General features: G+C 39.2%; 1 protein-coding gene across 3 annotated transcripts in view; it reads left to right on the forward strand.

Annotated features, from left to right (window-relative positions):
- Positions 1–24,828, forward strand: part of SYT9 (synaptotagmin 9) — a 67,268-nt gene that overhangs the window by 26,336 nt on the left and 16,104 nt on the right. For all 3 annotated transcript variants that reach the window (XR_009486793.1, XM_059848397.1, XM_059848396.1), the window contains exons 2-3: positions 4,444–4,801; positions 7,083–7,629. Coding sequence is in view for 2 of the 3 variants with exons in the window: in XM_059848397.1 (XP_059704380.1) it covers positions 4,444–4,801; positions 7,083–7,629 (905 nt within the window). In the remaining variant the exon portion in view is untranslated. The remainder of the gene's footprint in view (positions 1–4,443; positions 4,802–7,082; positions 7,630–24,828) is intronic.

Genomic DNA, 24,828 nt, shown 5'->3' on the forward strand with positions numbered 1-24,828 from the left:
TATGAAAAGACAAACACATTTCTGTGTGTTTTGCTTGTCTGATTTTTTGGTGAGATTTTTCAGCATCAGAGTTTTAGAGGGTAAAGCACAACCATTTATTCCAGAAAAAACAAGTCACAGGCTTGTAATGTGGTACTGTCAGTATTTGAATGGAATCATTACACATTTATCTTTGGTCTTACAGCCTCCCATACTGAACAACACTCATGCACCATCTATGGAAAAGTTCAAGACAATTCAAATTCTTCTAGAACAATCTATGATTTTATTCAAAGTCAATATAAAAGTTTATATTCAGTGGATCTACACTTTGAAATATAAATAGAAGCATAATTTAATTTTCTTTTTTACTAGATAATATGCAAAGTGCAGTTATGTCTTACAACATTACTGAAATTTTGGTTATTGTGATCTAAAAAATGTTACCCACTTAGTATTTCATCCCTGCCAAAGTGAGATTGTGCTATGAACCTACTTGGTGGCTCTCAGACATTGGAATAGGTTGCCCACAGTGGCTGGTGAGGTCTCCATCTTTGGAGAAATTTCATCTGGGCATATTCTGTGTGAGGTGACCTTGCTTGGGCAGAGTTGAGCTAAATGATCTGCAGGTCCCTTCCCCAAAGGTTCTGTTATTCTCTTTAATAGGAGAATCTGAACACAAGACAATTTATATTCCTATCGTACATTCCTTGACATAAAAAGTGGGATTTTTCTTTTCTGTGTAACAGATCTACTTTAAAATGTAAGTAAAAAATGTAAAAAGATTCAGCATTCAGCAATGACCAAACTGAGTCTTTTTGATAAAAGGGCTGAGGATTTTTTATCTCACTGACTGTAATAAAATCTGTCACAGACAGAAAGGCCATGTTCATCTCTCCAGGCTGTGGTAACATCTCATGGTCTGATCCACAGGTAGAAAACTCCATTTCACTTGCTATTTCCACATCATTTTTAACCTTGTGATTGCTACCAAAAAAATCCAAAAACAAACCAAAACTGGACAAACAACTACAAAACAAAACAAAACAAAGCAAAATTATGCTGATAAGCATAGTAGATAAATGAGGTGAAAGTCAGTAGAATAAAAAAGATTGAAACATGGAAACTCATGGCATTGTCTTACAGATATTCTGATGCAATAATAAAAAATTGATTATTGCATCAGAATATCTGTAAGACAATACCATGAGTAAGATATTCAGAGGGCCTCTGTCCTTCCTGGAAGCCATAGCTGAATTCTTGGTGGTAGGAGCTGCATGGAGATAGTGGCAGTGCCTCCTGAGTCCTCTAACAATGAAGTCACAGTCTCAGTAGACAAAGAATAAGAGACAGCTACCAAATCTCAAGAATGTTTAATCTGGGGCCATCGTAAAGGTCTGATCTCTTGTTTTCTGTCTATCCAAAGGCCTCCTTTGCTAGAGGGGAACACAGTGTCCAGCAGCAACATGCCATAATCAATATGCTATAATCCAAGTATTCTGGCATGCTGGAATTTGGGAGTGCAGCCATGATGACAAAGGTAGAACTATGAAATTTTGACTTGGATTCATATCAAGATGCTTGGCTGGCATCATGGCATTCACAGAGGGAATTCAGAAGCAACTGGATTTGTGAGGAACACTTTCTATGCTTCAGATCTCATTTCTGTGAGGACAAAGTAGTGAAGACTTTCCCTGCTCTCATTACAAAGCAGAGGAAATCACTAGCGTCTGATGAGTACTGCTACCACAGGAGAATACAGATAAACAGGCTTAGAAAAACTGAGACATCTGGAGAGATGGAGTAAAAATCACACAGAAAATACAGTATGGATCAGTAAAAGTGGCCAATAGAAAAGCAGCTCAGGGATGCAGCCAAAAATCTCTTCGCGTGGGCTTGTGCTCACCTCAGATGTTCACCATGGATCTGCACTGTTGTTGAAAATTGCCTGCCAGGCACACAGGATGTGAAAATTACTGTCTGATGAAAGGGAAAAACTTAGAGCACTACCCTTTAGTCTACTGTCTTCCACAGAAGCAAGACAGATATGTTTTCCACCCACAGAAGCAAAAATTTCACACAAAAACTTCTTCCTTACACAAAGGAGTCAGGAAGAAGTGAAACCAAGATGATGGATAAACACTCCCCTCTCCTGCTGTGACCTGCACTGTTTACTGTCCAGCTTCTCTGCAAGCAAACTGTGAGGTGATAGTGTTAGAGATTTTATTAAAGCCCCCCAAACTCTCCAAATGGAAAACAGTTCATATTGCCCTCATGTGTTTCTTCTCTCACTGTCTGTTCTCTAGAAAACTTCCTCTGCTGAAGTCATCTTCAAGGTAGGGTAGGGGACTGCTGGTCTACTTGTCAAATTGTTCCTCACCTTCGTATTCACACACCCTTATCATTGGGCAGTCTTCTGTTCTCACCTTGTAATCTTCTGGCTGCTTCTGATAACTCCAAATGTCTCATTTCTTTCAATGCTGGGCCATTTACTTGAATTAGTTCTTTGAAATAAATGGCCTTTTTGCAGACCTCTCATGTATTTCTTTCTTCTTCTCCAGGGAATCCAAGACAAATTACTTTATTCTAAAGGCCCTCTTTCACTTCTTCGTCCTTGATCCTCAGCTTTTTAATCAAAAAGATTATGTTGTGCTCTGCCTCCACTGCCAGATTTGTTTACCAATAAATATTCAAAAATTATCAAGAGCTACCATTTCACTCTCTCCCAAATTCCCTTTTATGCATGGGAGGAATTTCTTTAATTAATTTTAGCTCTGAAAAACTCTTTGCTGCAATTCCAAGCAGCTGCTGTGCTGTCCCCACTCTTAATGAGCTTTGTCTTGATATGACTGGGAGAAGGACAGAAAGGGCCACACTGGCTAAAATTGTTTGAAATTGGTTTGCAGCATGCAAAATAAACCGGACAGCTCCTGTGCAAAATGGATTGCAGTGTCACTTCCCCCACTGTGGAAATTTACTCTGTCTGGCTAGTGAGAATGAGACTCACAGCAGGGGCAGAAGGTATTGACTTTTCCATTTTTTTAAAAAAATGTTATTTTTATTTTGGAATGGACCAGGGCTGTTTCATCTGAATTGTCATTTTTAAATAATTGTCTTAGTAGAAGAAGTACATTTCAACCTTCTGCCATCCTTTGAGAATTCAGGCTAGCTGTTTGCTTAGAGAGATGCAGCCTGACACTCTACACACAGTGTGAAAAATTGCTTTGATCAGCTTGTGTTTATAATTTAAGGCAGTAAAATAGAATCCTCACTAATTGTGTTCAAGGCATGATGTATTGTGTAATCCACAGAGAGATTAATTTCAAAAACATTGTAACCACAAAAACAGCTGATCCACTGAGTCATTTTCCCAACCTGCAACTTAAAGCAAAACATAGCAAAACCTACTCCCAGTAATTTATTTCTGTTGATGGACTAGGATAATGCTGGAAATGTGGGGAAAAACAACAGAAAACTCATCTGCACATTCCTTTTTGTAGCGAAAGTTTAAAAAAAGTAAAGAAAGAGACTTTGGAGTTAAAAAATCCAGTAAAACCTCAGCTTTGAAGAGATATTAGTATCCTAATTAAATTATGAAGAGCAAGCCATGCATTGATAGTCAAAAATAATTTGCAAATATAGGAATGAGTCTAAAATTATATGGAATGGAATTAAAATAATAAACCAAGATACAGCAGTGAAATACTTTAAAAATTCATGTCACAGAGGTGCTTGTGTGCATATTTTCATGGTGTTTGAGCCTAATACAGGCTCTGGAAGAGAAGCTAGTAAGAACTGGCAAAACAGGTGGAGGAAACTGCGCTGCATGAAAAGGAAAAAAAAAGCCCAAAAAGATAAAACGTACTGCAGGCACAGCTTTTTCATCAACAGGAAGCTGAGTGAGCAAGCAAACAACCCTTTTCAGATTTAGAATGACCTTTCATCCCACCCAGCTTTTGGAGGGTAATTTTAAGCTAGGTTCAAGTCTTATGCCACCCTGATTTTTTAAGTTTTTCTAAGCCTTCTGATGTTTACATTCTTTTCACGAACCTTCTCATACACTTTATGTAAATAACTTATTGTTTTGCATTCTTTTATGGAAGAAAAGAAATTTGATAGAATGTTGGTTTGTCCAGTGTCATTGGAAAGATGGAAAGGAAACCCCTCCAATCCACTGTCACTTTTAGAAACCTATAAATGTTGGAGTCAGAAATTAAAAATTCTCTTTTTACCTTGAGAAAGCTGCATGGCTGCATTGGGTTATTTTGTGTTCTATAGTGACAGTCTTATACTGAATTCCAAGCTTTTTTTTTCCCCTGGGGGGAAAGAAATTAGAACTTTTAATAATTTTATGACTGTTGCACAGACCAGAATTTAATTTGCAGTCGAGAGGTGTTGGGTGCTGTGTTGGTGCTCTGGAGACAGTGTCGAGGCGTGACAGGGATGCGCTTCTCTCATTTGCAGATATCTCCATAAGCTTGCTGTCCCTGGTTGTCACAGCCTGTGGCCTGGCTCTGTTTGGCGTGTCCCTGTTCGTGTCCTGGAAACTGTGCTGGATCCCGTGGCGGGAGCGGGGTTTGCCCTTCGGGAGCAAGGACAGCAAGCAGGAGCCGCTGCACTACGCGGACGCGGAAGCCGACGCCAATGAGCGCGACTACAGCGAGGAGTACCTGGGGCAGCCCGCTGCCTACCCCGAGGCCTCCATGAAGATCAGCCACACCTCCCCGGACCTGCCGCTGGACACCCAGGCGGGAGCCAAGGAGAACTGCGTGCCCAACGTGCGGATGCAGCGCCAGACCACCGAGCCCACCTCGTCTGCCCGGTCAGTAAATCGATTTGTCTCTGTTATTCATGAATACAGCCCAAAAAGCACGGCAGACACTGATCTAAAAAAGGGTTTAATTTTCTTTCCATGTTCCTTTAAAAAGATATATATTTTTTTTATATGTGTGTGTATATATATATATAGAAATATATATATTATAATATACATATTAGAATATATTATTATATTAATTATAATTAATAATTATAATTTTATTGATTATTGATAATATATTATATATTATAATAATTATTATATATTACTATATATTATATATAATGGTATATATAAAACTATATATTATAATATTTATAAAAATTATATATATATTATATAAATAAATAAGTAAGTAAGTAAATATATATATATATATATATATATATATATATATATATATACACACACAGAAGTTGTTCACTGAGGTGCACAAACCTTGTAGGCCGAAGAGACAGGATCGCAATCCTATTCCACTCTTCTCACAACTGATGCCTTTTTGGGACTACCTAAAAACAGAGGCCAGCCAAAATTAAAGGAATAAAATACAGTTGTATTTATTGAAAGGCTTTCAGGTACATTCTGGGCAGACAAAGCCACCCCAGGGACTATACCCAAAATGGATGACAGGTCTTGGGTTTCATACTTTTATAAGTTTGGTCCATTTGCATATTGGGGGTTAATCTTCCAATTACAACTTCAGATAGTAAAGTCATTCATCCCCAGTTTGCTGCCCCCAACTCACTTTTGCTTACATCTCTTGGGGCCTGAGACAGTGAGGTGTCCTTGATTCCCAGGCCTGGAGAGGAATTTCTCTGCCTGACCAAACTGGGGGAACAGTAGCTGACGCTTTATATGGAGTTTAGATTACACATTGAAGAATTTTAGGATTACAAATATATGAAAAATATAAAAGCTAAAATCCTAAGACATCACAACTACTGTCTCATTGGTGCTTTTCCCTCAGGAGCTGGATAACACAGAGCCCTGCATCCTTTACAAGCACCAGTACAGCCTAGATTTAGCTTGTAAAGCATATTCATATGCACTTAGCACTGGTGCTGAACATTCAGCAATATCTCCTCAAAGATTTTTCCAAAGAAAAGTAGGGCAAGCTAATGAAACTCTTGCAAGAATTAGAAATAGGATTAAAAAACTCATAGATTTTAGCCACAGTCATGACTTTGGGGGGAAGAGTGACTGAACACAAGCCAGTGAAGTCTCCAGGGGAACTGGAAAACCAGTACACGAGGGAAGAGGAAAGGGGGAGGCTGAGAGTGTGTGCAGGGGCAGGTGAAAAAAGCATTATGTTTCATACAGCAAGAATAAGGATCAGCATGTGAAGAGCCAGTAAATATCTGAGTCAAAGCCGATGCACTTCAATTGGAGAAGGTACAGCACTAGCCCAGTGGCTCTTTGCTAGCCTCTTCTTTTTATTCCTCCACAGTATATTCTGTGTCTCTCACTGCCATGAAGAGCTTAAGGGTTGAAATTTTTTTCCTTTGCTGACATGATAATATTTTATCCTGGAAATGACTAATGTAGAGCCATAAGATTATGTATTTATTATGCAACAAGAGAAAAAAAAAATTAGGGTAGCACATAAGAGGCTGTTCCTGCTTTAAGCATGGGTAAACAGATATTTACCAGGAATGAATGAACAATTATAGCAGAGGAACTCTTGCTGATTACATTCAATATAGATAGCTTTGGATTAATCCTGTGCTGGCATTTTCCACATGCTCTTTCTGTGTTCAACCTGAGCTCCTGGTGCTCCCATACACTGAGTGATTGCTGCATATGAATAGGACAATAAAATGGAACTCATAGAAGATTAAGCTTTTACCTAATTCAACTTTCACATCTCCCTACCTCAACAGGGATTGCAAATTTGATTTTTGTTACCATCCATGAAGGAGAAATTTCAGTCACAGTAAGTGTGAATTATTAAAGCTAAAAGCAACTTTCTTATCCTCAGCTAAAGAAAGTAAAGGAGCTTTTCAGCCTAAGTACCACAGAGTTTATTACATCAGGTGTGAGAGAAAAGGAAAACAATTGCCAGAGTGATCAGCAAACCGTTTCAGCCCAGCTTGAGAGATGGGAGCAGACACTGATCTGGCATTAGCAGTGGGGTGCTGAAGGTCAGCTCTCACAAACGCTGGGTCTCAGGGTTTATCCCTTTGTTAAAAACCCGACCCGTTGTACATTATGGAAACACCTAACGTGAGCTGGATCTTCAGCGTGTGTGCACAGCCTGTTTCAATTCTTTCTTCTTGGCTTTAAGGCACAACTCGCTCCGGAGACAGCTCAACCTGTCCAACCCTGACTTCAACATCCAGCAGGTGCAGAAGCAGGAGCAGCTGACGGGCATTGGCCGCATCAAGCCAGAGCTGTACAAGCAGAGATCGCTGGACACGGACGATGGCCGGAGGAGTAACAGCAAGGCCTGTGGAAAACTCAACTTCATCCTCAAGTATGACTGTGATCTGGAGCAGCTGATAGTGAAGATTCACAAGGCCGTCAACCTGCCGGCAAAGGACTTCTCTGGAACTTCAGATCCATACGTGAAGATATATCTGCTCCCCGACAGGAAAACAAAACACCAGACTAAAGTGCACAGAAAGACCCTAAATCCAGTATTTGATGAAGTTTTTTTATTTACTGTCCCCTACAATGATCTCAACGCAAGGAAACTCCATTTCTCTGTGTATGACTTTGACAGATTCTCCAGGCACGACTTGATTGGCCAAGTGGTAGTGGATAATTTTTTAGATTTGGCAGATTTTCCCAGGGAATGTAATATTTGGAAGGATATTGAATATGTCACCAATGTAAGTATTATAATCCTTCTTTCTGAATTTTATTTGTTTCTGACTTTATTTCCCTAATCTGATTAAAACTGAAATTGTCTGTTGAATTTGTGAAGGAAAATACTCTATTCTCTCTCTTTCTCAAGCTTTGACCTTAATCCAGGGAAATTGACAGTACATTTTCAGTCCTCATTTCTTATTCTTTGGATATATTAAAGAATGTTTTATGTAGGAGACAGTGGGTTTAGTCACTGCCCTGCTGATAGGGCAGAAATGCTGGAGAATGTTTTAATCTTATTTAATCTGAAACTTTATTAAGGATATGTTACTTTTCTTATTTTTCCTGTCTTCCTGTTTTGCATGATTTTTTATGTAACTTACAGCACACTAATCAGCGAGAACTGCAGATTCAACATTTCTTATGTAGCAATCTTCAGTTCTTCAAAAGACTGAAGACTTTATTCTCATAAAGTCAGAAGACCCCACAGCTACAATCCTGCCAGAGTTCAGACAGTGCTGTTCCATGAAAGCAGTGGATGGTTTAACACACTGAATTGGTTTAACTCTTTGTTTGTCATCGCTGTATTCCCAGGGAAATGAGGAATGTATTTTAGAAGTCTGTATTTCAGTTATCCCAAAGTCTCTGTTATCAAGTTCTATGCAGGAATCCAAACAGGGATTAGGTATAAAATCATGGAAATTACTTCCAAAAAAGAAGGAGCTTTCTACTCAGAGCAGGAGCCAACCTCCTTATAATGCCATTGGAGATGAATCCCACGCATCCTCGGGAGGACAGACCTTCAGTGAGAATAATACATTGCAGAAATCCACAGGGGTGAAGGCACCAGTGCCAAGTGTCAGGAAACATTTCATTTGCTGTGTCAAACCACACTCCAGTGCAGTGCACATTTTAGAGTCAAATAAACCAGGCATCATTAGCAGTGAGATGAAAGGGTAAGTTTGTTACACCTCAGTTCAGGAAAGCACTGAAACATCTGCTTAGCTGAGAATAAGAAGTCATTGAAAAGTGAAAGATGTTCTGAGACAAATAACTTGCCTGAATTCAGACCCTCATCTTATACCTCTGTGGTCTGGTAACATGCCCATATTAAAGACCAAATTGATTAATTTTTTTTTCTTGGAAAACTCTTCATGAAAATGGATATTTTCCTAGCTTTAAGGAGAATTCTCTACATAATCCTGTCCCACATGAGGATGGAAGTGCAGCAGCAGCACAAGCTTTGGGGGGTACAGGGCAGGGACATGGACACTTGGTGTCAGGAAGGATAAACCTGGCTTTTGTAGGAGAAGCTACTGCTTTTCAGCTGTAAAGGAAAAGCAAGGATGTGACAGAGCAGATAACAGTCATTGCAAGTGAAAGGCTGCCTTCATACAGCATTAAATGTCCAAAGATCAACTTCATTTTTCACAGTCAACTGAAAGCTGAATGTGCACGCACACTGGAGCTGCTGTGATGTGAACAGGTCATTTTCCCCTGCTATTACTTAGGCAGAAGATTGGCTCTGGTATTTTCTTTTGAATCACTTCTTCCAAATTTCAGAAGTGATGCGGCATATCATTTATATTTAGATTTTCTGTAATATCTGAAATGAAATTCAGGACTGCAACATGAGTCATTTATTAATTCCTCCTGATACCAATTCTCCCATGAAGTGTAACCCTGTTTATCCAAACAGAACACACGACCTGCCATCTAGACTTGTCACTGGCTTTCCAGCTAACAGAGGCCTTTTCAAAGCAAGTGACTCATGGCACATAGGAGACACATCCAATTTTGGGTAATGTGAGTTCTGAGATAAGAGTAGCAGATAAATGAAAGTGTGGAGTATCCGGCTTACCAATTAACATTTCCCAAATTTCAAAAGTTAGAATTCATTCCATGAGGTTATGAGAAATACTCCACGCATCATTTAAGAAACCAAGTTTCAGCCCATTTTCTTGTCTGGGTAGCTGAGATATCTCTGAGCCTGACAGCAGAAGCTGGATCCTGACCTAGGGCTACTCGGTGAGGCTGCTGCAGTGAATCCTCCTGTGGCTGCTCTCCAGGCCAGCAGACAGCTTTAGTGAAACTCATAAAGAAATTTTGGCAAGGTTTTGAGCCCCACTGGGAAGTTTATGGTTGGAAACCAAAACTGTATCAACTGTAACAGGTTTTCAATAATTCATATTCAAACGTTGTCTTGTTTCAAATAATAATTAAGAGAACAGAAAAATGCTGGGCAAAGTCACTGAAGGGAATTCACTTTATGTAGGTCAGCAGAAAGTGCACACAGGAAGGATATTCCTAGGAAATGAATGAGAAAAAGGGAAGCTCCACACAGACTGCACATGACAGGTTTGACATACTTCTGAAGAGTACAATTCATTTTAATTCCTTGTGCATCTTCTTACACTCCTAACCAGCAAGCCCAGAGGCCTTTATTTTACATTCTCCATTTTATTGTGTTCTAATCCAATTTGACACAGCAATATAAAAGAATGTATCAAATCCTTGTCTGCCCAGCAAAATGTCCTACTTCAAGCGAGCACTGCAGATTATGCCTGAAATGTCAGCTTTACTGCAAACAATGCCATTAAACTGACCTATTATGCCATGTGCTTTCTTCTGTTTTCTAATACCACTGGAAGATTTTTTTTTTTATCCTAAACCAGCAGTTTTTATTCTTTGGCCTGTAGCATCTGTTACCATTCCAGTGTTTGAAATTATTTCATAACACAGACACATGTCAGCATAAAAATTTTTTACAAGCTTAAAAGCAGTCTGCTGCCAAAGATGAATCTCCAATATCAAAATTACTGTTCTTCTAATCCAAGGCCCTCCAAGCATAAAGTCTCTCTCCTGTAGCACTAACACTTTTTCCAAGCAGAAAAAAAGCAGCAGTGGGCTGTATAATGGTAGAAATAACTAAGTGGATCAACTGTAGCATGAGCATGAAATGAACTAGATAAGCTTTTTTTTTTTTTTTTTTTTTGAATATCTACCAGTCAGATTACACTAGCTTCTGGCTTATCAAGAAAAAAAGATACTTTTTGTTTTTAGCCTGAGTTTCTCTTGTTGGCATGTTTTGTTTAGTAGCATGTAAAACATAGTCAGGGTTTGGGGTGGGGTTTTTGTTTGCATTTGTTCATGAACTGATGGCATGTTTGAAGAGAAAAAATAAGTGGTTGATATTTCCTTGGTTGCTGTCTTCAAACTCAAGTGGGATCAAGCAAAAACACATGGCTTTGTCACAAGATAAAATGGAAAACTGTGAAAGAAGGTGTCAGATATGAAGCAAGAAGGTGTCAGATGGTCCATTTCAGATAAAGGAAAATCTTCTCTTTCAGAAGGTGCCAAGTGTCCTCTTTCATAACTTGCCCCTAGAAAGGAAAATCCTTTGTTAAAAGTTGCTTGTTAAACATCACTAGCCAATGCAGGGCACAGAGAGCCAGCTGGAAATACAGCTCTGGTTCCTCCTGGCTCCTGGGATTCTCAAAGTGCTCAGCACTTGATAAGCAGGTGAACTTCCTTGAGGAGTTTTCTCAACTTAGAGGAGGGGGATAACTGGAGTAAGAAAGTCATTTTAGCAGGTAAATTTGTGGCTTTGGTCTTAGTGTGTAATAGCTTCTGCCACTGATGCTGTTTTTTCAGTTGTCAAATACAGTTCTGTTTAATATCTAGGCATGGAACAAAACCTGCTCTTTTTTCTGAGTGTTGAAGTTCATATATACACTTTAAAAAAATCCTATTCCTAACACCCCATCGGCAGCTTTCTCTCATCTCAAAAAACCCAAATAGATCAAGGTGCAAATAGAAATACAGGGAAATATTTCTGAATCTAAGAGGGAAGAGAGTACAGAAAAAAGACCCTGGGTAATACAGATAGAATTTGAGAAGTAACGTGCCACAGACTTTAAGGAATATGTTTACTAAAACCCAAAAGAGAGTTATGGATAGTTCAGGGCTATGAAGAGACATTAGCTGTATATCAAGTTGTTCACTTTGACATCCAGAAAGAACCGGCGTATGCCAGAAATTTCAAAGCCAAGAAATTGATTTCATCTGTTTGTAAGAATCTTCAAGCTATATTAGGGTCTGGGTCAAAAGACCAACAGTATATCAGACAATGCTGAATTCCTTCTGCACACATTCAGGAAACAAAAGCATATTGGAAAAAAAAAAATTAAGATACACTTTAGTGTTTTGGCAAGGAGAGAGTTAAAAATTAGGGTGCCTATAAGTATTTTAAATTATGCATTCTAAAAATGCTAATTGTTCACTGCTGCTGTTCTTGAGTTTGCCCAAGCAAGAAAGATTTGAGAATTTGTATTTTAAGGCATTTATGTTGTATAACTGAGATGCAACTGGAATCATAACATCACCAGAAGGAAGTTTCAAATTCCCTGTTTTGGAGATGTTAATGCCAACCACAGTATGTATGGAAGAGAGATGAAAAGAGGCTAAATTTTTCAGTCAGTTGTTCATGGAAAGCATAATAAATGTATAAAATACTAAAATCTGAACTGAAAAAAATCTTCCTCAAAGGCTACATTGCTCAGGTCCATTCCTGCTAAGAGCTGTGAGCAGTTCAGCATCTGCCAAATGCACATGAATAGGTGTAGGTCATAAGGCTGAGGGCTTAAATCCTCAAAAATCAAGGAAAATAAACATTCCTTGAAAGAAATAGGTAAATCCTGCCCCTAGCTCACCCACAGAGGAAGAGGCTTGGCCAACAAGAACAGGGCTTGCTCAGGACACGGTGCTGCTAATGGCAGAGATGAGAGCAGGTCCAGGATCTGCAGATTCCTGGCACCAGCCTTAATCCACTCTGCTTGCATTGCTTATCTCCCTCGACAGTGTGCAGACTCTGAAGCTGGCAGGAAGTCAGCTAAGTCCACCTACTCCAGTTCTAAAAACTGTTTAGCTTGTCAAGATGTTTTAGCCAGTGTTTCTGAAATCCCTGTTCTGGCAACTTGCAGGGTTTGGAGAAGTAATGGCAGTGAGCAAGAGCTCAGAAAAGCCTTTAAAATATTTACAGTGGTTAACAAAACTTTTCAATTTGAGGAAGAACAAAAACAAACCAAGTCTCTGTTTATGAATTCAAATCCTATCCATCACTGTCAAGTGCCACATCTACTTTTTTGTGTCAGTAAAAGAGAAAATAATGTTGATATTTTTTTAATTTTTTTTTTTTTTTAATACAGAAAACCTATCCTCTATTAACCTGGTCTTCTATTTCTTTATGCTTTGACATCAAGGAAGCAACAAGTTATAGTTGTGGAGATGTACCTATTTAATTGATTTATAAATGCAAGTCTCTTTAGAAGAGACTGATTTGCAAACCCATGGATCTTCCCTGTTTAAAAACATGGCAAAAGCTTAGCAGCAGCAACAACTATCTCATGGCTATTTCAGGGCAGAAAACACAAGGGATAAGATTCACCTTGTTTAATGAATATTTTTTATTAACAAAAAAAGCAAAACCAAAAAACCACAATCAAAACCAGAAAAACCAAAAAAACCCCAAAACCAGAAAGCATAATTGCCTTTGAGAGGTAGATTAGTGGATATGCATCTTCTCCTGAGTCACAAGGTCACCCTTTGTTGCATGATTTTTTCTGTCTATTCTTAATCAACTGTACAGAAAAAAAATGAAAGTGCATGTGTAATGAATCATTTCATAGCCAAAAGATGCTGGAAAGTCACAGATATTTAATCCTTCCAATTCCTAAGGGTCATCACAGTAAGGAGGAAATAGAAATTAATTAGGCTTTAGCATCAGCACAACAGGTATGGTACTCAGTGTACAGTAGAGAACAGCTGCAGACAGTGTTTCTCTTTTTAAATACCTTTTAAACTACTATTTATATGCATTAATTTTCAAAACTTTTCCTTTTGTCTTTTGGGGGCTTTTTCTTTTTAAATTTAATGATTGTAATAATTACTTTGTAGAAGATTTGTCAGGAATGCCATGCATTTAAATGATTAGGGGCCAGCACTCAGCCTGGCTGAACAAAGGACAGACACGGTATGTACAACCACCCAGGGTAGAGAGACAATATTCACAGCTTTTCAGAAAGTTAAAGGCAGCATGTGCCTAATTCTGCTGGAGCAACTGGGTAATGGTGAGAATATTAAACAGCCAAACTTGGGAAGGGTCAGGAGTTAAAAAAAGCCAAGTCCCTTGGAGAGCAGTGGTTGGATAAGGATTTTTTTTCTGTTGGTCCCGACTCAGTGGTACAAGCCCTGCAAGCTTGGCTCTATAAGGAGTGAAGTCTGTTTCATGCAAGGGATTTCCTAACAGCCTTGTAATTCCACAGGCATGGCCAGAAACAGGATGGATCCTGTAATATCACTGAGGCTTCAGCTACCATTTACTGGAGGTTTGGGAGCAGTTTAAGGAAATAATAATTCAGAGAGTTGTGTCCATGTGTATGCACCATGTGAAGTTTACAGAGCCCAAAAGTGTAGCCATCAGCATTTCCAAGGGAGCTTTTTCAGGATGGATATTTCTCTACAAAAAAACCCCAAAACCTACATGCAGAAAATCAAGCAAACAAAAGAAACTAAAGCATTCAAAAGAATAAAACCAAAACCTATGTAGTAGAAATGGCATCATTCCAGTTAGAAAGAAAAAATAGAAAAAAAGTTAGTATTTTGAGAAAACTGATATTTCAAAACAAGATCTTTAGATTTCTCATTTGGAATGCCCTTTTGTGACTATATTTTAAAATATTTTGAAAGCAAATTGTTTTGAGTGAAGTGATGGGTATTCTGCTTCAAAATTGAAATAACTCAAAATTCCTTATCAGATGAAAATGCTGCTTTCTAAACTGATACTTTGCCTGCCCATCAGTGCTGCATCTTCTTGAGTTCTCTGTGGTCCCTGTATCCTTCATCTTCCCCAGGTACAACAGCCCCAGAACAGCAGTGGTGTATGAAGAATAATTTCCTCCACACATTAGCTACATGCTGAAAAAGGTCAGACACCATCCTAAATTACTGCTTCCTTGCAAGTGGAAGTGTCTCTGAGTGTCCCTGTTCCACACGTCCCCCTTCTCCTTTCTTCTCACCCTCCTCTGCCAATCCTTTTTTTCCCCCAGAAATCTCTCTCAAGCAAAGCTCTGGGAGAGAAAAAGCTCACAGCAACACTGACTGCACATAAACCAAAGTCAGAATGTGATCCCGGTCAGCCAAGCCTGTCCTTCAATTACACCATCCAAAATTGTCAGTGGGAGCTGCAAATACCAAAAAAATCTTGCCCCAGTATTTTACAATTCATAGGCGGCAATTCTTGAAGACAAGCAAAGAGCATTTGCACAGTGCTGGGACTAAAATAGCTGTATTAAAAGGATCTTGGTTGTAACCATTCTGCACATAATTCAGGATTAGACTGTGCCATAGCCTTTTTTTCTACAGGGTTATATAACTTTCAATTTAAACATGTATTTAGCCAGGCAGGGAAAAAAAATCACTTCAAACGCATTTAATTATTGAACAGTTTTGGGAATGCTTACTCTGTCTTTTTTTTTCTAGCAGAGGTCACAAAAAGCATTTCAATAGCTTATGGATTTATCAAAATTTCTGCAAAATCCTACTCTTTAAATTAACTTTCAATATTTGGAGCCAAACTTGAAAGTATTCTTCCCTCTGAACATACTGTGCTTATGTGAAAAGCCTCAAGCCGTTTTTAGCCTTTAATCCCCACTAGATATCACAGCCATCAGGCATCTTTTTCTCTACCAAACAGGGTATTTCAGAGTTTTACAGTTCCCTCTCTGTGCAGTCTGTTTATCCAGTCCTCATGTTATTTTGACAGGGCCTTTTATTTGAAAGTGGACTTTTTCTGTTACAGTTTCCTTAGGAGTTCACTGTAAGTGTGCCCTGAATCACAGCAGGATATCCTGGGAGTTGGGGCAGGGGACAGCAGAGCTGTTTGGGAAGCACCTCCAGCACAGCAGATCCAACAAGCTGGCCTGCAAACACAGCCTGAAGTGTGGATGTGTCCAGGCACAGCCCTGACTTCATCTCCTCTAGTACACCTGTGGCCCAGGTAAACAGGTGGGAGAGAAAGTGCCACTACACACAGGCTCTTCTCTCACCAAAAGATTTGTCTGGCTCCCTTCAAAGTCTTGTTAGAGGATGTCAGCTGTGTCACACTTTACCCTCTCAGGATTCCAGGATCTGTAACAGAGGACAAAATATCAGCTGTACAGAAGGGAGGAATTGCTGGATCGTAACTTGTGCTAGGAGGCATGAGATTAAATTAGAGATCTTGCCAAAATTAAGATAAGGCTGTACCATTTACTAAATAACCACACAAGGACTGCCTCAGACCTCTTCACTGCCCTTGTAGGGGGGAAAACATTAGAAGCTGCAGCTGAAGTGGGAGCTGACCTGAGGAGAAGAACATATTATTCCCGCAGTATAGATCTATAGCTTCTCTAGCTTTTCTCCTCATCCAGGAAACTTTGAACTGCCATGAATGACAGTAGGAACTTCAAAGGACACACAAACCATTTTTCCTAAGATTTAGTGCAAGATTGGCTGCGCTGGTCAGAGCAGGGTGCTGATAATGCCAAGGTTGTGGATTCAACCCCTGTAAGGGCTGCTCACTGCAGGGTTGGGATGGGTGATGCTTGTGGATTCCTTCCAACTCAGAATATTCTGTCATGCTGTGAGAAGTAGAATTCCAGATATTCTGGAGGCCCCGTTTGTCCCTGGGTGGCCGTGGAGGTCGAGGTGTGTGGCAGCTTTGCTGTGTTCAGTCACAGCCCCTTGGAGCACGAGGGCTCTCTCTGTAGGGAACCTTTCTCAAGTCATTGCAGAAAGATTCACAGCTTGGCTCCTCCATTCTTTCACTTTGTGAAAAATAGGCAACCAAACCACCCAGGGGAAGAGGGGCAGAAGGCATCACTCTTTCATGCTAAGTGAGCTATTTTTCTGGGAGCTGAGCTAAAGAAATAATGGCAGAACTGAAGACCTGACTGAAAGCTTTTTCATGGAGATTTATCAGCTCCAGCTTTATGATGCCTTTGCAGCAGAGAACTTCATTTTTATTCACAGTTTCATTTCATTTCCTGTCATGTGTGCTCATTTCTCTAAAAATTTGGAATACACGTGTATCAGGAACAACATGAAAAGTGTGGTGTTCCCTGCAAAAAATCCAACAGGCCATGGCAACATCACTTGGTGCTTGCCTGGGGAACATTAAATGACAGACACACAAATCTCTGAATTCTGCACTGGTTCTCACAAGGGCAATGCATGCTCAATGCACACTCCAATTCTAAAATCATGGATATTATGACCCCTGTAGCTAGTCTTGCTGAAGTTACTAGAAGTATTCACAGGACCAAATGAGGCAGAGAGGCTTTTGCAGTGTCTGAGCCTTCCTGTGGCTCCCTAACAGAGATTTAGAGTGAGCATTTCACACTGTGTATTGTGGAGAAGTGACAGGCTCAAATGATGAGAATGCATTAGAAATGTCTGTGCTATCATGACATTTGAGATTTGTGTAGCTACATTCTCCTGGCCCTTCATTGCTTGATTAAACACCTTGCTCTATTTACTCAAGAAAATAGGAGTCACAAGCTGCCTCTTACCTTACTGAGTGCTCAATCATTCACTACTCCCTTCACCAGACAAACTTCAAATTAAAGCTACATACACCACCTGGAAGAGGATTGCTGCCTAGTGGTGGAATCTTGCTTGTGATGGACAGGGAAGCAGAAAACAACTGACAGCTGGTGGTTTTCACAGTGGATTATATGAACTATTGGGGAAAAATCCCCCACTGAGATATTTGGGGCAACCTGACATGTAAAAAAATAGCACCTGACATCAAAAAAAATAGCAGTTTATCACAACATCAGGAAACACCCCATTCTTGCCAGGCAACCAATTACTGACATCCTCAGAATGTGTGTCTAAAGTCATTGCTCCCCCTACCTAACATTGCCGCCTGTTTCCTGCAGTAAATTTATTTGGAAAGGAGCAGTGAATAGGAGAAACACTTTGGAGTTTAACTCCAAAGAACAAAAGAACAATTCTCCATACTGTATTTTTTACATCTGTTTTCAGAATTCATTGAACTCTATATGTGTTTTCTCTTTAAAAGCATGCTGGGGTTTTATAAGTATTTTTAAAAGCCAGCTGTGATTTAATCAACCATCTGATCTGCATTATAAAAACCCTTCTGAATAACCCCAACAATAAAATAAACATGTATGCAGTAAAGTGAAACAAAAGTGTGTACAAAAATGATAGAAAAAAACAGCAGACTTTGGTTTCAAGCACCCTAGAGAGATATTTATGATCATCAGGAAGAAAGGAATCACTTTAAAATAATGAAAACCTTTCAATATCTGCACTTCACTAAGCACAGAGTCTTACTGTAAATGCTAATTTAACTATAAACTTCACCCTGTTGGGACACCACACTTTGTGCAGGTAGAAATGAGTAGTGCTCAAGATTAGATCCTTACTCTACTGTAAAGTCAGGGAAAGAATTCCCACTGAAGCTCAGATTTCATGCACATCCTCTTGCTGTAGTCTGGCAATAGTATCTTGTAAACAGTACAAAAAGACAAGTGAAATCATGTAAACAGGTAGCCTGAGCTGTGCATCAGGAAATGCAATAGAACTGAAGAATAAGCAAATTACCAGCCTTATATTCCTTTCTACAAAAGAAACATCTGACAATGACCTACTCAACAAAGATTTGGAGGTAGTCCTCCTCCCCCAAAATCTGATGATTAAAATGTGAGCGAGTTATAAACTTTGGTTTTGAAGAAAGCAGATAGGGTTCTCTCCATCAGAAATTGCCTGAGTTCAACATCTGCTTCTTCATTTCTGACTGGCTGCACCCATCCTGATGGAATGAAGACATATTATTTCCCCCTAGGGTTTCTGCTGGGAGCACCCTGACCCATCTCTTTTTGTAGCTCGCCATTGTTTCTCATTTTCCAACTCCTTTTCCAAATCCTTCACTTTACTTAATGTATAGAGCACCAGCATTCCTGGGAAAGCCATGAAAAACACTTCATTGGACACCAAGCTTTTATCCTAAAAGATTGTATAAAAAGCTTCTTATCCCATCTGTAACAGTAATAATTTTTTCATTATAATACATATATTTTTAAAAACATATGTATCTATAGCATTATATACTCACTGTCTTCATCCCCATCATCATGTTCTTCTCAAAAGTTACTTATTTTGAGAAACATTTCAGTGCAAAATCAGCACACACATCCTTCTTTTCTGATAGTTTTGAGTCAGGATGGTCAGAGATAAGTACACTAAATTCTTTCAAAGTCATACTTCCAAAAAAAATTGAAGTTAGGCCCTTTTAAGGTATCTGATCAAGTACCCAAAATTAGATTAACGAAGTTATAAAGTATATTCATTATTTAGGACAAGAGTTTACAACTCTTATCTAAAACCATCAAATTATTTAAGTTACAAAATGAATGAAACTGATTCAAATAAACTGAAAACTTAAGAAGGCATTTAAGTGACCGTGAGATTTTAAGTCACAAGCTGCCTAACAGTGCTACTTATTCTCCTATACCCATAACTGAGAATGTACTGAATAATACCATTTGTTCTGAAAGTAGTCATAACCAGCTCTAAGTCTGGGCAGCTCACCACACTCATCTCATAATTCCAAGAGGAAGAGCAGAAGAAGCTGCAGAAAACAGTCATTTTCCTCTCTAGGTGTGTTTCACATGCAGCATGTGTAAGGTAAAACAAGTTAGAAGAAAAATCTGCTAGGAGGAGAGGGTTCTGTTGACTCATCTTTATGGACTTCAAGAACTAAAGCACTTCTATATTTAGTGCTCTCTTTATCTCATATCTTTCACTACCCTCTGCATTCTTTAGGAGAAAAAACATGCTCACTGAAGTGGCCCTAAAATTGCCTAAATATAATAGGAGACCGAAACACATCTGATAGAGAAGATGTGTTACAGAAAAAGAGCTGTTATCACACCCTGCACAATCACATCTTCCCCTGCTCATGCTGCAGACACCTGGATGGATGATACACTCGATTTCAGAGTCTGCATTTTCTAAAATGGATTCCTGTCCTCTCTCTTCACCTTCCTTCAGCTTCCTCACAGTCTTTTGCTTCGCTTTAAAGCTCTTTTTTTTTCTGTACACTGCTTAGTAGATGTAGTGGTTGGTTGGTAAACTGCTTAGCAGCTTCATGATTAAAATATTGTGTTTATTTGTAAGGTAGGGGGATGATACACAGCAACAGCATAAATTCTCCATGACCAGATCTATATATCTCAATGTGTGTCAATTTGTGTCCTCATGACAATAGTCCAGAGCTGTCTCTGAAGAAAAGCAGGCAGCTGGATTTGCATGAACTGCTGGGCAGCACCCGCAATGAAGAGACCAAGAAGCACGAAATGTTCCTGGTACTGCCTGAGAGAAGTGGATCACCATGGATTCCATGGCATTGGTTTGGGAGGTGAGGCAGGGAGGTTTGCCCTGGCAGGGTTGGACACCAACAGCATCTCAGCATGGCATGCAGTCAGCAGGTTTTACAGACTGTTATGAAATCATCTGTAGCACCTCTAGGAGGAAACAGAAGAGCATTCTCTCCCATGTTTCCTCCCCATGCCTCAAAAAACCCTCACCAAAACCCCAACATCTCTCCTGATTCAAATGTGTAATTTTCTTTTTACCATGGTTTGAGAACCAAAGGATGAAAACTGTCCTCTTGTCCACACTTCTGGAATGATGCTGTCTGGATATCATTAATTTTCTTCTCATCCTCTTTCTTTCTCCCACTACTGCTTTAATTCCTTTTGTATTTGAAAACCAGAGAGATTCTAAGTTATAAAATGAGATATTTTTTCAGTATTGAAGATGTAGGAGCTTCATCCATATTGACATATTCAGTAACTGAGTTTTATAGGATTAAAGTCCATGATTCTATCTTCCATTTAAGTTGCAGTTAAGATGGAATGGCTGTGCAAGGACACTCAAAGCACTACAGCTGCACACCTTTGCACCCCATCCATTAGTAGAATACTGCCAGCAGTGAAGTATTATCTTTACCTTGACTGCTTTGCTTTGAAATTTGCAGATATTTTCTTTTCTATATTACCCATATAAAGAAGTAAATGAAACTTCTGTGGAAGTTGTTTTCTCTGTCTTTAAAAGCAGGCAATTTTATATAGGAGTGTTACTAGTACAATGCATGTTGTGAAATTTAGTTGTGCATTTGTTCCAATGGAAGGTTCCAATAGAGTGCTCTCAGAGTTGGGTTGGAGCCATAATGATTCCTTTTCACCTTTTCTCAGGTGGAGGAAGCTTTCTGTGGATGGTGCATTGGAGTCTGGCACTGTTGGTGTTATACAACTGTTACTGTTATTTAGGTTACTGTTACGCAGGTGACAGATCAGAAAATTTTTTTTTTTTTTTTTTTGTATTTAGTGGCATCACTTAATAGCAAGCAAGTCAAAGGTAACAGAATTTCAGCATCAGGGAACTCTAGAAATGAAGTTGCTATTTTGGCAGCAAAAAATACTTCTTCATGTGAAGTATCTTCACTGTTGCCTGACCTGAGGGCATGCATGGCACAACGTGACAAAACTGTCTCCAGAGAAACAAAACACATGGAGAAATTTCAGCAGAAAAACACTTTATTATTTGCTTTAGAATCACAAGGATGCCTAGGAAAAGTAAAAAAAAAAAAAAAAACCACCAAAATACCCAAACTTTTAATAGCAATGAAAAAAATCCCTTTGTAAATCATAGGAAATAAAAAGTAGGAGAAATAGATTCATAAGCTGATGCTGCTTTCCCCACCTGCTAAATTGGCACTGAACTTGAAAGGAGCTACTCACAGAAAAGATTGCTTTTGTAAAGTCCAACTTGGATAATAACACTTGTATTACTTTTTAAGTGGGATGAGAAGTCAAAGAGGATCAGAGAGAGACAGAGAAAAGGTGCACCAGGGGTTTCATTGAACATGGGTTTGATATCCTGATATCACAGAATTGTTTAGGTTAGAAAAGACCCTGCAGATCAAGTAGTCCAACCATTAACCCAGCAGTGCCAAGGCCACCACTAAACCTTGTCTCTGAGCGCCACATCCCCATGTCTTCTAAATCCTTCCAGGGGTGGGTGACCCCACCATTTCCCTGGGCAGCCTGTTCCACTCAGCAGAATTTTTAAATGATCAGACAAGGTTTGGATTAATGGCACTAAAGTTATTTTTGTGGTCTGTGAAGGGAGAACAGTGTATCCAAGGGGCCAGGATATAAGGGCTGCTTTGCTGCCTGTTTGCAGGGAGCAAGGCACATGTGTTTCTCCAGCTTCTGCATTCTTTACACTGGCCAGCACATCTTCCCCCCTGAAATCACACCTGGAGTGGAATTCCACTGCAGATGGAAAAAAAATCCATCTGATTAAATAAAAAAATTAAACATATCTCTGAGAAAATGTCTAGAATGGCAGGCTACTGCAGCATAGAGTTTGACATTAACTTTCTATTTTTCCAGCACAATGCTATTTGGACTACTCTCTTTTTTTGTATCAATGTCTGTAAAATTGTAAAGAAAAGTTAGACTAATTGTAGATTTAGATTTGTGAAAATGGCCTTCCCTTATTACCAATTTTGTGAACTCCATTTGCTAAGCCTGAGGAGCCAAGTCAGTACAGAACACCTAATGTGAGTGTAATGACCATGTGTACCTTCAGAACACATTATAGGTGCTTCTGCAGACTGAAAAGAACTTTTTTTTCCACTGATACTGTGACATTCTCCATCTTTTTGCAGCATTACCCAGGTACTTAGTTTCTCTCCTCAGAGCGATGTGCTCAGAATACATGTTGTAACAGACAGCTGCTTTGCACAACACAAAATGCCTGCACTCAGAATGAAATTCACATTTTAGTAGGACTGTAAGTTCATGTGCAGCCATTGTAACTCAAGGTAGAGTGAAAGGCCAATCCATTCATTTGCATACAGATCTAGTTTTAATTGCCATTTTCATTTTAACACGCTAGGGGGAAAAATTAACAGGCAAGACATTTTGGATTAAAACATTTTGATTAGTTAACTTCCTTTTAAAACCACCTTCCTCCCTCGCAATTTTTCTTGGATGTATTTGAAATTTTCATTATTAGTGGTATATGGAGATAATTGAACATATCTTTCAACTTATGTCAGAAAGGAAGCAAAGGGTAACTGGCAAATAATTCGTGGTAGAAATAATTTTATGTATTAGAATGGATTTGCTGCTTCATTTTCTTCAAGCTCATGTTTGCCTAGAGATACTGAGTACTTAACACATAATTTAGCCTCTCCTTCATACAGCAAACCAGCCTTTAGCCTTGAAACTATGGGGGTTTATTTTCTCATCTCTTTCCATCTCTGTGATGTTCACTAGAATTTTTCTTTTTAATCTGCAAGGTTGGCCTCCCCAGGTTAAACTGGTTTAAGGTAGTGCATACTACAATGCCATTAACTTCTGCTTCACTTTAGTCATTTCGGTCTCACTCTTTCACAAAAAACAGAGGTCTAATCCAAATCAGTAACAGCCTGTGGAAAAATTACTGGGTTTCACATGACAGATTCTGATGGACATTCATAAAAACTTTTGTCCTTAATTTAGGCAATGAATGCTTCAGAACAAATCCAGTCAGTGTCCCAATTTTCCAGATTGCAGTGTTCCACTGGTTTGTGACACTGCCCTCTGAGGAACATTCCCTGTCTGCTTGACCTACCTGTCCTTCCATTTCTACCACCTTCACCTGACATCAACACTCTTATTTTTCCCAGTGCAAGCTCCCTCCTTATTTCCTTTTGAGAAAGCACATGCCCTCCGAACACTTATTCCTGTCTAGGGCAATTTGCATTTCATTGCTATTCCCAAGCTTGTCAACATTTCTGAAGCAACCACTGCCTTCCCTGCAGAGGGAAAGGTCTGACTCAGCTCTGTGCCAGAGTGCTCCCCCTTAAAGCTTCAGGAGTGGGAAATCAAACCCAGCCTCAGGAGGCTCTGGAAGTGTCATTCCAAAGGTGTGAGCACCGACGAGGTAGGGATACCTCGAGGTGGGAGAAAAGGAGAAGCCAATTTCTCCACAGCACCTTGCTTGTGAACTTGTGTCTCACTGGTTATGACATTTTTCATACATTCCATCATGAAGGCACAGTTATTTCCTCTACTTTTCAAGCCTTACCTGTCCTACACCCACCCACCCACCCATAAACACACCCTGCCTCCCAGCACCAACCAAAATTATCCAAGGCAGCCTGGAAAACAAGGGCCAGGGCAGAAATTTTTGTGTTATTAAATCTATACTGAACTTTCCATTTTCTAGAAACTGACAAGTCATAGAATAATTTTTAAAAAGGCAGTAACAATTCAAGAAACTAACCTAACTTTCAGGGGAATAGTTTAATTTGCAAGAAGAAACTTAAACTTCAATTAACTTTTCTCTCTGGCCACCAATGCCATCTAGCAAGCCTTCAGAACCAATTCTATACTTTTTCCTTAATAACTGATGAGGGAGTTAAAAATTACTTCTATTAACTTTCTACAGCAGTTTCACTTTGAGAAGGCCTCATTTCTGATTTTCCCATGAAATCAATTTCTGACACAGACAAACTGGTCAAGTACTCCAGCTTTTGCACTCATGTCTCTGCTAATTTTCATTAGCTCAATTCAGACTATCTCTGCCTTTCATCAATTTAGTTTGAAACAGATTAAGTCATCATTTCTATCTCAATAACTACAGGATAATTCATTAGATTCACTGTTAGGCCCAGATTCAGCAATCCACTGTAGCTGTTGTGAGCTGAAAATCTGCATAAAGGATTCAAAGCCACTAAAATTTATAGGATTTAAAAACATATATATGTTTATATATATATGTGTGTGTTTATATATATGTTTAAGAACAGGTATGGGATAAAGTTTATCCCATGTAATGGAGGATTTTATAAAAGGATCTTAATACAGAATAATTTAACAATAAAATCCTAAATACTCTAAGAACAAATATATCCTGAAATGCATCCCAAGGATCATATGCAGCTCACCAACTGGAAAGTTCCAGTTAATCACTGCCACTTTATTTATAGGATATAAATTATGACAGTGGAGTTGTTGGGTCTTTAGCGAGATAAGTACATTGATAAGTACAAGAAAAGGCCTCTGTCCTTGATTCTGGTCAGGACATGGTGTCAGGAG

This window comes from Haemorhous mexicanus, chromosome 6 (assembly GCF_027477595.1).
Source record: "Haemorhous mexicanus isolate bHaeMex1 chromosome 6, bHaeMex1.pri, whole genome shotgun sequence".
In the NCBI taxonomy this organism is placed as follows: Eukaryota; Metazoa; Chordata; class Aves; order Passeriformes; family Fringillidae; genus Haemorhous; species Haemorhous mexicanus.